We start from the raw sequence: 14103 nt of genomic DNA on the forward strand, positions 1-14103 counted from the left end.
AAGAAACCAAAAAAATATGTCATCAAATGCAATACATGACCCTCGTTTGAATCCTAGGTGGGAATGAGGGAGAAACTATTGATATTAAGGACAATATTGTGACAATTGGGAACATTTCAATATGATCATATATTAAAATATTATTGTTTTAATGTTCAATTTCTTAAGCGTCATAAAAAAAGTGAGTTATATCTATAGCACAACCTATACATAGATAGATGTACAAAGAGAAAGTAAAGGTTGTACAATGTTAACTGTTAAATGGATCTACAGGAAGGCTGTAGCGGTGTATGCTATACTATTCTTTCAACTTTTCTAAGGACTTAAGAGTTTTAGCATAAAAAGCTGATGAAAAATATACTCTGATAGTGACATCTGAATAGTGTATTACATACAGGTAACAGGGCATCATCGCCTTTGCTCCTCTGGATCTTCTCTCTGGAGCTCTCTTTTTGATTGACAGCTTGCTCTGCAAATGATACCTCCAGGTTGATGTCTGTTTCAGAGGAAGGTGCCTCCTCAGGCACCAGTGGGGTCAGCTCCTTTTCACCAACAACTAGGCTAGATGCCTGATCTGGGAAAAAGATAAAAGACCCAACTCATGTGCTTTGGTTACTTATTGTTTTTTTTATTTCTAGTACCTCAACTATATAAACCCTTGGGGAAAGTACTATTTACTGTCAGCAACAATTAACATTTCTTTTAATAGTAAAAAAAGTATACTCAAGGAATCCTACCAATGGTGCATGGGGGTAGAGCAGGGAAAGTGGTGACAAGAAAGCCAGAGTTGAATTGTGGAATCTTTCTCTGAGGTCACAGTTCTTAGACTGAGTCCAATTCCAAAACACTGCTGGATGATCTCAGGCTCTGAACAAAAAATCTCACAAAAATTTAGTAGACTTAATCGTTGTTTTAGTTTATACTGGGAGATTAAAAGCAAGAAAAGAAGAGAAGGAGGTCAGTTTTACTCTCTCTTAAAACTATGATATACCATTTAATTTCCTCACAGTGGATGAGATTCCTGAAAAAGATTTCTTCCATGCCCTGCATGTCCTTTCTGGAATGTTATCAACCTACCATAGTAAAAATTCCAAAGCAAAAATTAGGACCAAAAATGTTCACTGTGGGAGTCAGGTCTGGAGGTACCTGGTACAGGAGCCAACAGGTTTTGCATCAGAATACTGCAAAGATTATAACAGTTCTTACAACTATAAATCTAGTCAAATAAGTTCCACATATCTACATCAACAGTTTATAATAATTTAACATTTTTTTCTTATTTGTTTGTTGTTAATCCTCCAGGAAAAAAAAATTAACACCTTAAAACTTCTTTGCTGAAAACATCAGCTTTAAGCTTGGAAGAAAATTTAGCTATTTGATAAGTTTTTTATTTTAACACAAGTCACACTAGAAAAAAAGCCTGGAATCAATGACAGGATTACTGTTATTTTCTCATTGCAGACCTTTAATTCACGGTGAGCAGCTCTGGGTTACATCGATGAGTACATTCAAATGCTTATATACCAACACAACAAGGTGATGGAGGATAAAGTTAATTTTTAAATTTAATAAATATGTCACATATACATATATTATTAAGTCAGATGCCTTCAGAAAATCTATTTATTATCTTCTATATATTTTCTATATTTATAGTCATATAAATCAAAAACACACAGAAGAATTGTTTTACTCAAAAGAAAATAAGAATAAATCTAAATCTAGCCTTTTGCACTCCCACTCAATAAGCAGGGCAGGCTTCGTGAGCGTGGGACTTCTAGTGCTCGGTGGGGCCCCACGCTGGGTTTAATGCTCTGCTGTTGCTGTCTTGAAATTGGAACAAAAAGCCCTACTTTTCAGTTTACCCTGGGCCTTGCAGATTACACAGCTGGCTGGCCCTGGTCACATCTCACAGTTAAGAAAGTAAGTAAAAACTGACCTATGTGAATTCCCCAAATAAGAGAAACCATAAAGCTCTTTGATTGTATTTAACTGCTGCCAGATATCTATGCCACATTATGCTTTTCCAGCAGCCTGTGACGATTGTTTTTAATTAGGATAAATAGACTCTCTCTGATTAATTTTTACAGTATCAACTTAAATGTCAAAGCACAATTTGAGTTTTATTTTCCCACTGGTTTACACTGTTTTATGTCTTATTGTGAATATGTATGTTGGTTTCCTAGGAAACCATTCTAAGAGGAAAAAACTGATTAGCCATTTTCTCAAATTAGAAGCTACCTTTCTAAAAGCTAAGGGTTAATGAACAAGAATGTTAAAATGATTCCCTTTTCTCCTTAACAGCCCCATGTCAGAGCTACAATAAACACCACCTCCCCCCACACACAAACAAATGCTCTGTGCTGAATTCAAAACTGAGAAGAAAAATTATAATTAAGTTAGAATACATTTAAAACATATGAATTTCCTCCAAAATTGGCAAAAATAAAAAACACAATATAGAAGAGGCTTAAGGATCAAATGATAACTCCAGTTAAGGCAGATAGCAGGAAAAATAGTGCTAAGGGTGACAAAGGGGCACTATTAAAAGAAATAGATGGTTAATTGGCTAATAAAAATATTTACGAATCAACTCTCTACTCTCTAGAGAAATGTAAACAGAGAACACTGAGATAAACATTTTGGCTCTTAAAGCCCTAAAGTGTAAACATTATAGTTTATTTAATCTATTCCCTTTTGGTTTTTAAGTGGACAGCAGCACCGAGTTACAAATATTTTATAAAACTCAAAGTTTTCAATTGTCCAAAATAACCCATGTCTTTATTTTTAAAAATAATTTCCCCTCCTTCATGGAACTTGAAAAAGAAAATATATATAACATGAAAGTTTTAAAAATTATTTGGCATTATTAATATTTCTAAATGTATGTATTAAACATTGGCCTTTCATATACAAAGAGGTGCATGATTTGATGAAAAGTTAAGATTCATACTTAGCAGTAGATTAATTTGAAATTAATTTCAACCATTGCAACATTAACATTTTATATTTTTCATTTAGAATAAGTAACTTTGAACATGCGTAAAAGCCCAAGTGTAGGGAAAACATTTAAAATAGACTATGTAGCTCTCGCTTTCAGATTTCAAGTGGAAAGAGCTCCACTTTTGAACTCCAGACAATATTTTCCATGCATTTCATTCAGAACCTTTCAATGTTTGCATAACACTGGTTAATTCACTGGCTAGCAAAAGAGCATGGCATTGCCCAGAACAGGTGCAGTAGAAAATACTCAGTGACTTGGATGGCATTATACACATTCTCTTATTATTCTGACTGGAGGCTCTCTGCCCACTTCATAGCATTCCAGCAAAAGCAGATGTAAATCAGGCAGCAAGTTTGTCACATTCCACTCGGCTGCCTCAAGCTAGGCTGGAAAGGACTGCTATAATGAACTTGTCTTCCAGAACTTCTGTTTATATAGCCTACATCACCACCTTTCGCAAAGGAGGAAAACACCAAGAAAGGACAATGTTTTCCTCAGTATTCATTTAGCAATTGCCAGTAGCTCTTCCCCAAAGCCCAAAGCATATTGACATTGGCACAAAAGGTTCATCTGTCTCTCTTGACGACCCAGCTCTCTAAGCCGGCCAGCACTGGCTACTCCAGCCTGCTTGCCACTTCACTGTCCACTGGCACACAGACTGAGGAAACACCCAGTAATTTCACTCTGATATAAAACATGTAACTAAAGAAATCTCCACTGAATAGTAAAAAGCAAGTGCTTTTAGAGATATAAATATATAGACACATATGTCTATACACACATGCACACACTTCAACGTACACATACGTGTATCTATTTTAAGGCAGGGGTGCAGGAGAGAAGTTCTGAGAAAAGTATGGAAGGAAAGATAAAGATACTAGATGCTCCAAGACTCCAAAATGTCCCGAAGACAGTAATTTGGGACTAACCTCTGATTTTTATAGGAAGGTTAGGAACACTTCCCAGGCCTCTGCAGTCTACCTGATACCCTTCCTCCACTACTTCCAATCCAAACACAACACTAGTAATGCCACAAACACTCCAGATGCCAGGTCTTAAGAAAATAAACAAAAGAAAAATCCCAAGTGGGACACATGCAGCCAACGACCACCTTTGTTATAGTTTTTCAGTCACAACACAGTAAGGACTAAATCTATGACCTTAATTTAGAAATTTTTCCTTTTTGTAAATCCATGAAATAGCTTTAAATTCTTTCTTGGTAAACACTAATAAAGTCTTACTATTTATTTTCATCCCTGCCATGAATTTCTAATCCATTTCTGAAGTAACAGATACAGAAAAAAGAATGAAAATGAGAGTTATAATCAACTGCCAAAAAACCCAAAATCTTAACTTAAAAAGAAAAGTTTTTCTAAACTTTCTGAAAAGCAATCCACTGATGAGCTAGGAACCTAAGATTTGAAAATGAGGTTGCAAATTCACTGGCTCCCCTTACTAACTGTGTGGCCTTGGGAAAGTGAGTTTACATCTCTAATCCTTACTTCTCTCATCTGTAGAATGGGTTAAGAACAATATTTACTACATAGAGTTCTTGAGTATATTAAATTAGGTAAACATCTCTGCATCATACCTGGTATATAGTAAGCATTTGAGAAAACTGACTATGCATAGAGATGTTAGAACAGATAGAGACAGACAAGTATTTAAAAAAAAAAAATCAAAGGCCAACTATATACTCAGTTTTATGTCATTATCTACTTGGGTACTTTATATGAGTATTTTAATAGAATTTGCTTACTAGAATTGAAGATAGTGTTTTAAAAGGTCTTATCTGTTTGTTATACTAATAAATGAGAAAATACAAGAGAACAGGGCCAACTTACCATCTTTTCCTTGGTATTTGTTTTCATCGGTTCTGACTGATTCTGATTCTGATTCTGCGCCATCTGGAGGCTAAGGATAGAAAATGGACCATTTAGTCATCTCCTCAACTCACAACCAGAGGAATGGTATTGTACATAGCTCTATTACTAACCTTCAGAGCACGAGAAATGTACTCAGAATTATATCAATCACAGAAAAAAAGGGCTACGGTTATCATCAACAAGCAAGCATCCAGCAAACACATGATCACCCACAACTTGTAAGACCCACTACTAAGCCCTGTGGGAAAGACAGGCAACGTCAAGAGCATCCCTGCCATCAAGAGTGCCACTATGGATTGAAGGGAAAAGAAAACATCTCAAAAAGTTAACAGCAGTCACTAACAGGTGAGTAGATAAACAGTAACGTGAGCTATCCACACAATGGAATATTATTCAGCAACAGAAAGAAACAAAGCAGAGGTACATGCTACAATACGGATGAACCTGGAAAGCATTATCCTAGGTGAAAGGAACCAGTCACAAGGACCACGTATTGTGTGATTTCATTTCCACGAAATCTTCCGAATAGGCAAGTCACAGAGGCAGGAAGTAGATGAGGGGCTGCCCAGGGGTAAGGCGGGGAACAGGAGGAATGACTGCTAATGAGCATGGGTTTTCTCTTGCAGATGATGAAAAGGTGCTAAAATGGATTGTGGGGGTGGTTGAAAACCTGTGACTACACTGAATACCTCTGAACTGTAAACTTTAAATGGGTGAATTGGATGGTATGTGAATTATCTCTAAATAACACTGTTATAAAATAGTTGACATGTAGGTAGTAAAATGGAATTCACATTTTTTTAAAAAGCTATTAATCAACATGAGCTCAATTGAAACTAAATTGTCAAGCAGGTAGCAAGAGCTTAGATATTCAAAGGAACTCCTTTTTCAAGGGGTTGGGGCAGTGACACCCAAAGAATGCAGCCCTCCAAGGGTTTATGGACACAGTAAAAAGCAACTGGACCCCCTCACCAGTAAGTGTGCACAGGCAGTACTTCCTCCTTTCCAAGTAAGGCTTCAGGAGGAATTTAGGAATCAGGAAGGGGAGTTTAGGTCAATCATACACAAAGGCCTATTTGTAAAATACTCCTTCTACTGGATTTTCATCTCTATAGGAAAGAAGGTACATTTGTAGTACCCTCCCCACACCCTTCAACTCAAGTGTTAGCAAAGGAGGACTCCCTTCTCCATCTGCAGTCCAAGAAGAGACTAGAAAAGCACCAGGGCAGGGCCACAGAGGTGCTCTACTTAGAGATTAGAGGTACCCAGGACAATATATAGTGACTACCAATCACAAAAGTGCTACGAGAGGCGTGGCACTACTTCAATCCCCCTCAGGCAGAGCAATACCATCCTCCTCTCTCTGCCCACGAGCCTGCAGAAGGCTAGCCCTCCGTGGCACAGTGCACACAGTGAGTAATTCTAATCTTACATATGAACACATATTTTGGAGCATGTGGTTGGAATTGTTTTCCTAAGCAATTGAAGATGACAGTGCAGATGGTATTCATTTCTGTATTATATTTCCTAGTGTCAGCAAGGGCTTCATGAGGAAGCATTTAAAATGGAAGAGCTGAATATGGGCAGTCATCTCTCAGTATCTGTGGGAGACTGGTTTCAGGACACCCCCCCAGCCCTGCCCTTGCAGATACCAACACCAGAGGATGCTCAAGTCCCTTACAGAAAATGGCCCAGTACATTCAGCCCTCCGTATCCACAGGTGCAGCAGACGGGGATATGGAGGGCCCCCTGTACTTATCTGAGAATAGAAGAACTGCAAGTAAAGATGGCTGGCCCATTTTGCTTGAGGAATGGGGCACATATTGCTAATGGGTGGCAGTGTGTTGATTAAAGGCATAAGGTGTAAGCAAGTTAACATTATTTTAATTTACTTGTGCAATTTCTCTCCTATTGACTCCATCAGATGATACAATCCACCAACTACCTTTAACTCAAACCATGTGGTGTAGATATCACCAAGAATTTGCTGAAAAGTGGTGCTCCTAGCCTTGAGTAGCAACATCCTCTTAGAGGCTTGCAGGAATCCCACAGTATATGGTTTGCTTAGGCTCAACTCTCTGTCCCTTCCCCATTTTTGCTTCCTCTTAACTCCCTCAGGGAGGGCTCTTTAACTGGGAAGGTAATGTCATAATACTCTATTTCCTTACTGTTCATTTTTCTACAGCTGGAAACCAAGTCCAGTCCTACAACCCTGGGGAGTGGATGTCCCCAGTAATGGCTGGGTGGTATGCAAGTGCACAACTGCCCCCCAGCAGCAAGAGACCTACCTGGAGTGATCCAGTGACCCCAAAACGCCTATAAAATGGACTGGATTTGATCTACAATTGACCATGCCAATAGAGTAGCAACCTGCAGCTATAAAGGATTTCTTGGAAGAATGAAATGTCTACGAAAAACAAAAAACCTCCATGTGACAGAAAGATACCTTAAATATAAGTCCTTTTATCCCCTCATTTCTAAAAAGAATTTTTGTTACCCTTTATTTTTAGTGTAAATACAATCTCATGTATTTACTGAGACTGCTTAATGTCAGAATCATACATGTAAACCCAAATGTAGCAGGATGCACAGTGGTTAAAAGCATGTATTTAGAGTCTGACAAATTTGGGTTTACTAGCTACAGGACCACTGAGCAAATTACTTAAAGTTTATGAGCCTCGGCTATAGAATGGACACGATGCTCCCCCCCGCACAGGACAGCTCTAAGGATGAGGTGAGGTGAGATGAGGCATGGAAGGCAGCCGGCACAGCAAGTATTCAGCAGTGGTGGCAGCAAACACAGCCGCGCTACTATCATCACTGCCATCAAGACCCCTTCTGTTTGTTCCCACTCCAGCCACCCAACTGGGTCTTCTAGACCAGAGCTGTTCCAACTGCCATGTGAGAACAGTCCAAAGTGTAAAGCAGCTTTGACCCTAACAACATCATTAAGTTCAGCTGACACCCTTTATCCTCTTTGTAGCAAGACTGTCTTGCTGAAGGAGCGCATGATATTCATTTACATTCTGTGCCAGCGCTTTAGGTCCTCATGGACAAGCCATGAACAGCCTACCACCCGGCTGTACTGAGTAGCGCTGTTCTGCGCCACACGGGTCTCCTCCTCGTACCAGGGCTTCCCGGAGGACCATCAGCCCGAGAGTCTCTACCAGACTCCAACAGCTCCCACTAAAAAACTCGTCATCTTGGCAAACACCTACTCAAATCTTCTGCGCGCTAGGCGCCGTGTTAGACACAAAGGGGAAGTTAGCTCGTGTTCGGGGTTCCTGTTCTACAATTCAGCTGCAAGCAGCTCCCTCACATTCCACTTCCATTCACCCCCACGTGAGTCTAGAAAAAAGCAAATCTTCCCACACAAGTGAATACAGAAGGAAGAATCCTCTACCTCTGACTTTTCTAAAAGTAACAATTAGCAGTCACATTGTCTAGGGGGTTGGGACCGCTCCTAAAGCTCCAAGGACACCGAACACAGGGATTGTCACAGAGGATTTTAACTTGTTTCATTCTCTGCCCCATCAGTACAACTTTTAGAGGACAGGGATCAAGTCCCTCTTGATCATGGCCAGTGTGGAGCTTTAGTGCCTGGATATATGGGCCCACTAAGTTTTTAATGATTTGAATTAAACTGGATGGGTTTAATCGATTCTAAGCAATTATTCCTCTGCTTTATCACAAAAGAAAACCTACCTCCCTTTCTTTTGACCCTCTCTGTTGAGCAAATATGTCTCTGACGTCAGGAACCTGGTACTGTTTGTTTTTTTTCCTCAAGGTCTGGGAGACAGTCTCTACTCGTTTCTGAACAGCTGCCGCCTGCGTCCGGGTCAGTGTGGATAAAAACACCATGCTTTCTTGGGGATCTCCAGCAGCCTCTCCAAAGAGATTGGACAAACCGGCCTCCTTAAGCCACTCTTCTTCCAATTCTCCCTCTAAGGCAGTAGAGAAAAATGGTATTTCAATCACAAAATATGAGAACTTTTACATTTTTTTAAGCTGTTTAAAAACTCTTACTGAAACTCTTTTATCACAACCAAACCACAGTGCTAAGAATCATTATCTGCAACTTGGACAACTGCCATAAACTCCAGCCATAAAGATATCAAATTTTAGATCCATTTCATATATACTCAATTAAAATTTTTAAATGACTTCACATGTGATTAACCTCTATAACTTCCCTGCAGATTAACTAGGGGAAGATAATACTGTTCCCTTTCCAGAGATGAGCAAGCAATGAAAAGATAACTTACTTCCATCAAGTTACAGAAGGAAGTCGATGCTGGGGAAGGCCATTAAAGCCCTGTTTCTTGGCTTAAATTCAGCACTACCCCAGAGTCCAACCCTAACTGATGGAAAGGCTTGTTTTCTCTGCTCACTGTAGCTGACAGGGAGTGTGGCAAAGAAGTAAAGAGCATCTGGACATCGGGAACTAATCAATTTCAAATTAATTTTTTAACCCCCTAGTCAGCACATCAGAGTCATGTTTTTTACGATTCTTTTTAAAAGCACACTATTTTCAGCAAAGAAAAAAAAAAAGAGCGAGAGAGAGAGAGAAAAGAAAGAAAAAAAGAAAAAGCTTATTATAGGAAACTAAGCAACCGAAAGGAAGTAAATAGTAAAGCAAATGTTATATAAGGTCTATTGATGATTCGGGACTTCCCGGGCAGTCCAATGGTTGCAACTCTGTGTTCCTACTGCAGGGGGTGTGGTTTTGATCCCTAAGATCCCACATGCTGCGTGGCAAAGCCAAAAAAAAAAAAAATCTATTGATGATTACAGAAAAACTGAATGATAACTAGGATAGATTCACTCCAAGCTCCACGTGCACAGAGGAAATGGAAAGACCAAGGCCTTGGGACACAGAAGACCTGTGCCTGTACCTCATTTCTGCATCTTGCCGGCCACCTCACTTTGGTCAAGTCCCTTAGCCTCAAGCTGACTCTGTTTTCTCATCTGGAAACTACAGCACAGCTGCCCCGGCTTCCTCATAACCAAATGTGAGAGTGTCACATGGGAAGAACTCTGCAGAGCTCTATTACAGCCCACGTCACACGATGGAGCACTGAGTGGCGTGCTCGTCTATCCTTCTTTACTACCTACACTCCATGAGGACAGACATAAAGTATTAATAACCTTGCCTTCAAGAAACACAAGGCAGTACCGGGCATTCTTCGTACCAGGCAACAAAAACTGTTTCCTGACATAAAAAGTCAGCCATGATTATTAATGTTGTTAAGGCAGAACTCAGTACAAATGTATAAAACCCAGTGGCCAGAAAAAAGCTGATTATTGCCATGATGAGGGAAGTAAACAAGATTACAATATAGAGTCACTTGTTCCATTAAAAAGTAGAGGAAAAATTCATACGATTTAAAGTCAAAGAAAAGGCATGGGTGTGTAGAAACATTCCCAATTCTTCTTAATAATCACATCATGAACCACAATCTACACATCCATTTTGGTCTTGGAAAATTATGAAATGCTAAGGACACATGGCTATGTCTCAGGCTTGAGCGCTGCTTTCTGCAGAATGTTTTCTCCTTACTCAGCAGGCCACCGGTATGCTGCTGCCTTCTTGAAACACTGAGACAGAAAGGTTGAGAGACACTATTATCACAAATAAGCTCACCTGGATTGCTAAAGGAAGCCAGAATGAGAGTAAAATGAAAGAGAACCCAAATAAAAGGATGAGCTGGTTATAATTTTCTTTTACAAATCAATGTTAAATTAAGGAACATCTCCAACTTCTCTTTTTCAAGTATTATTGATTGCTTTTTTTCAAGCAATGTTATAGTAAAAGAGAAAAACCTATTTATGTAGATTTCAGTACTAAACAACTTGATGCTAAGACATTTAGCATCATTAAGAAGTCTTCTGTTGAAAAACAGGCCACTACTAGCAGTGGGTCCTGAGGGACTGAATGTGGTCCTTACTCTTTTGGCATTTATATCAACTTACATGCCAAAGACACACTTACAAACTTATAGATAGCACAAGGCATGAAAAGAAAGCTAATATAATAAATACTGGAGCTGGGCATCAGAAACCTAGCATCTATTTGAATTTAAGACACTGACAAAAACAAAAACAAAAACAAGGCATGAAATTTAAGGGGGAAAAAATGTTAAGCTTTACGTGTTTCTTCTAAAATATCAAGTACAGTAGTGGAGACTGTGGGAAATGTGGCTACAAAGAGACTTGAGAGAAATTATGAACCAAATACAAGAAATAAACACGGAGGCTAAAAATGCAAATACCATCTTCCACTGTCCAAATCTATACCCTGAGCCTAGCTGGCTAAACTGTGGCACTGCTGCCAGTCTGGGGGACGATACTTTGAAAGATAAGATGACCAGGACTGGGATAAGTCTGCAAACCACCAACAAGGATTGATTTACAAGAATCTTTTTCCTTCTAGAAAAAAGTTATTTGGCTAGTAACAAGATAACTATATTCAACCATTTGAAGGGCTATCATGCAAAAAACAGAACAGACTTGCTCTGCTCTTCCAGAAGGCAGATCTACAATCAGTGAGTCAAAGGTAGTGTAGAGCACACTGTATATCAATAAAATAACATCAAAACAGCTCAAGCTGACTGAACGACGGAAAAACATCAGCCTCATCAGCATCTATACATACTAGAGGCCAAATGACCATGTGGCTAGGATACCACAGAAGAAATTTAAAGCCAGCTTAGATGATTTCAAAGATCGAGTCTAACCCTAAGAGTCTATGATACAGCAAGCTTAGCCAACTAGATTCTAGCCATATCCAAAACTAAGTGAATTTACTTATGCCACTTATATTTGGCAGCTGCATCTATAAATCTGCCACAGTTAAGTCATTTTCAAGTTGAAAGGCAACTACCATTTATCTTTTTATGGTTTTCCTAGCTTTAATTTTTTTCCCTCCTATTCTTTTCCATGTATTCATTTCCTATCAATACATATTTTAAAAAAAAGAAAAAGAAAATTTTTTTTATTAATTTCATTATTACCATCAGGCTCTTTGACAACCACCACCTCTTGATGTTCTTGCCTGTTTTCACTAGACTTCTTGATATTTTCTACTTCGGTCCAATAGGCCTCCATAGATACTTCATCCAAAGAATCCTGGGAACTTGATCGATCAAATGGAGGCCTTTCTGTAACTTTGGTGATTTCCTGGTTCATAGTATACTGGCCATGTCTGCGACTATAAATTCAAAAGAAAACGTGGTTCATTTTAGTACATGAGGAAGTACTGCAATTTCTAAAATAACATAGTACCGAGCTGGAGAATTTGGAAACTCAAGTTCTCCTTAACAAAACCAAAGAGATGTGTATTTTGAAACCGTTTTCCTTAAGAGGCTACTGATTATAATACGCTTATAGAATAAACGAACAGTTTTATCCTCTACAGAAAAGTATGACAAAGAACAATGTGATAAATATTCTTCCACTTCCATTTCACTTAAATTAAGTTCCTTTAAATATGAAAATTTGTTCATAGAAAGCAACAGGTTAAATCTTGATTAGAAGTTAATTAAATTGGTATTGAGTTTTATACAGTATTTTATATTTATCATTGATACCTATAAATCAAACTCACCCAACCCTTACATAGCAAATATTTGCAATCAATGAATGAGGTACCATTTGAATTTTCATTTTATTTTTTGGAACTGAAACACAAATAGAAGGATGGTACATGAAGTTTGCTGTTACACTCTATTTTAGAAAGCAACTTTCAATCTTTACACTTTTAAATGCACCTCTTACATATATTTTTAAATGCGCTAAAAATGTACTTATTGGCAATTCTGAATAAGTAGTTAGGAATTACCTCTTAAACATTTAGCTAAATATAACCTATGAAAAAAAGGATAAGCGAATAAATAAAAGGTTTTTTAATGACTTCAACCGTATTTTTTTCTTTATAAGTCATATCCTACCTACTACTAAAATTGAATTAAATGGCATAATAATAAAAACCCGTACAGAATAGAAATACTGAATTGTTTCATTATTGTTTATATTGAAATAGAGGGGTTTGGAAAAGCCTTATTAATTGAAGGAGCAAATCTTTCAGCTATGGTTTTTCCCCTTTATATTCAATAATTTTTTAGAAATACAATTTGAGTGGAGACAATAATTGGTGAACGAGTGTTTTGTTATTCTAATTTCAAGTTGCTTTTTTATCTCCCAAGAGGACATTAGGAAGTAATACTTTGCTGGACTGGTTTTACTTACAGCACACAGAGAAAATACAAAGAAACGCAACAAAACAAAATTGTTTAATAGTATGTGAACATTCTCACATTTAAACTGGCCTTTCCCATAATTATTTAAAACAGTAGGATTTAATACAACATAAAGAAGAAGGTCACTAAACTCTGGTTGAATCTACACAGCAGTTTAATTCTGACTTCTTAGAAAAAGTCAGAGAACTTAATTACCTATTGCTGCAAATAAATGCAATATAACTGACCACTTAACTATACTATGCTAATCAGCCAGTTTTACTTGGCCTTGATTACACGCTTTATTAATGCTGGTTGCATGAATGATGGAACAATCCCTATAATCTCACCCCAGTAGCAACCCTGGGGTGGTGATGGGTGGGTGTTAGAATGAGGGCCAACAGGAGGAAGTCTAGACTTGTTTGTGTGAATCTCTTTCCTCTAGTCTCCATTGTCCATTGTTCGCCTCCATCATCCCTTAATTCAAGGGACACTTCCTCCCTCCCGGCCCCAACTCCTGTTTACATCCTTACATCCCACCCTGGTCCCCAGTGGCCATGATACCATCAGTGTTCTCAGTTCAGGGTTTACACTCCTGAGTCTTAAATTAAAATGTGAATGAGAAAGCTCTCTTTCTCTTAAAAATGAAAAGTGAATTATATTTTTTATTTCTGTGATCACCAGCTCAACTGATCTCTGGTTCATGTTCCTTAATCCTGCTTTATCAGAATAGCAACTAAAGCTAATTTATAGTGTATGCTGGATTCATTTTTGGTTTATTTCACATCAAATATATAGATGCCCTTCCTCGCTTTTGTTTTACCTCTCATTATAATGTAAGATTGTCTACTGTATTCCTATTTTCTACAACCCTTAGCCCCATGGGAGACCACAATGAGAACTGCTGTAATGTGTGAAGTATAATGACTAATGCCAAATAGTCTGGTTTATCTGCTCACAGGAAAGAGGTGCCGTT

At 38.2% G+C, this 14103-nt stretch overlaps 1 protein-coding gene across 2 annotated transcripts in view; it reads right to left on the reverse strand.

The window, feature by feature from the left end:
• The window catches only part of ARHGAP18 (Rho GTPase activating protein 18), a 121738-nt gene that overhangs the window by 49804 nt on the left and 57831 nt on the right, over window positions 1-14103 (reverse strand). For both annotated transcript variants that reach the window (XM_057739358.1, XM_057739357.1), the window contains exons 2-5: window positions 11904-12100; window positions 8596-8834; window positions 4849-4918; window positions 396-574 (exon numbers count right to left, since the gene is read on the reverse strand). In XM_057739358.1, the coding sequence (XP_057595341.1) occupies window positions 396-574; window positions 4849-4918; window positions 8596-8834; window positions 11904-12100 (685 nt within the window). The remainder of the gene's footprint in view (window positions 1-395; window positions 575-4848; window positions 4919-8595; window positions 8835-11903; window positions 12101-14103) is intronic.

This window comes from Hippopotamus amphibius, chromosome 6 (assembly GCF_030028045.1).
Source record: "Hippopotamus amphibius kiboko isolate mHipAmp2 chromosome 6, mHipAmp2.hap2, whole genome shotgun sequence".
Lineage (NCBI taxonomy): Eukaryota > Metazoa > Chordata > Mammalia > Artiodactyla > Hippopotamidae > Hippopotamus > Hippopotamus amphibius.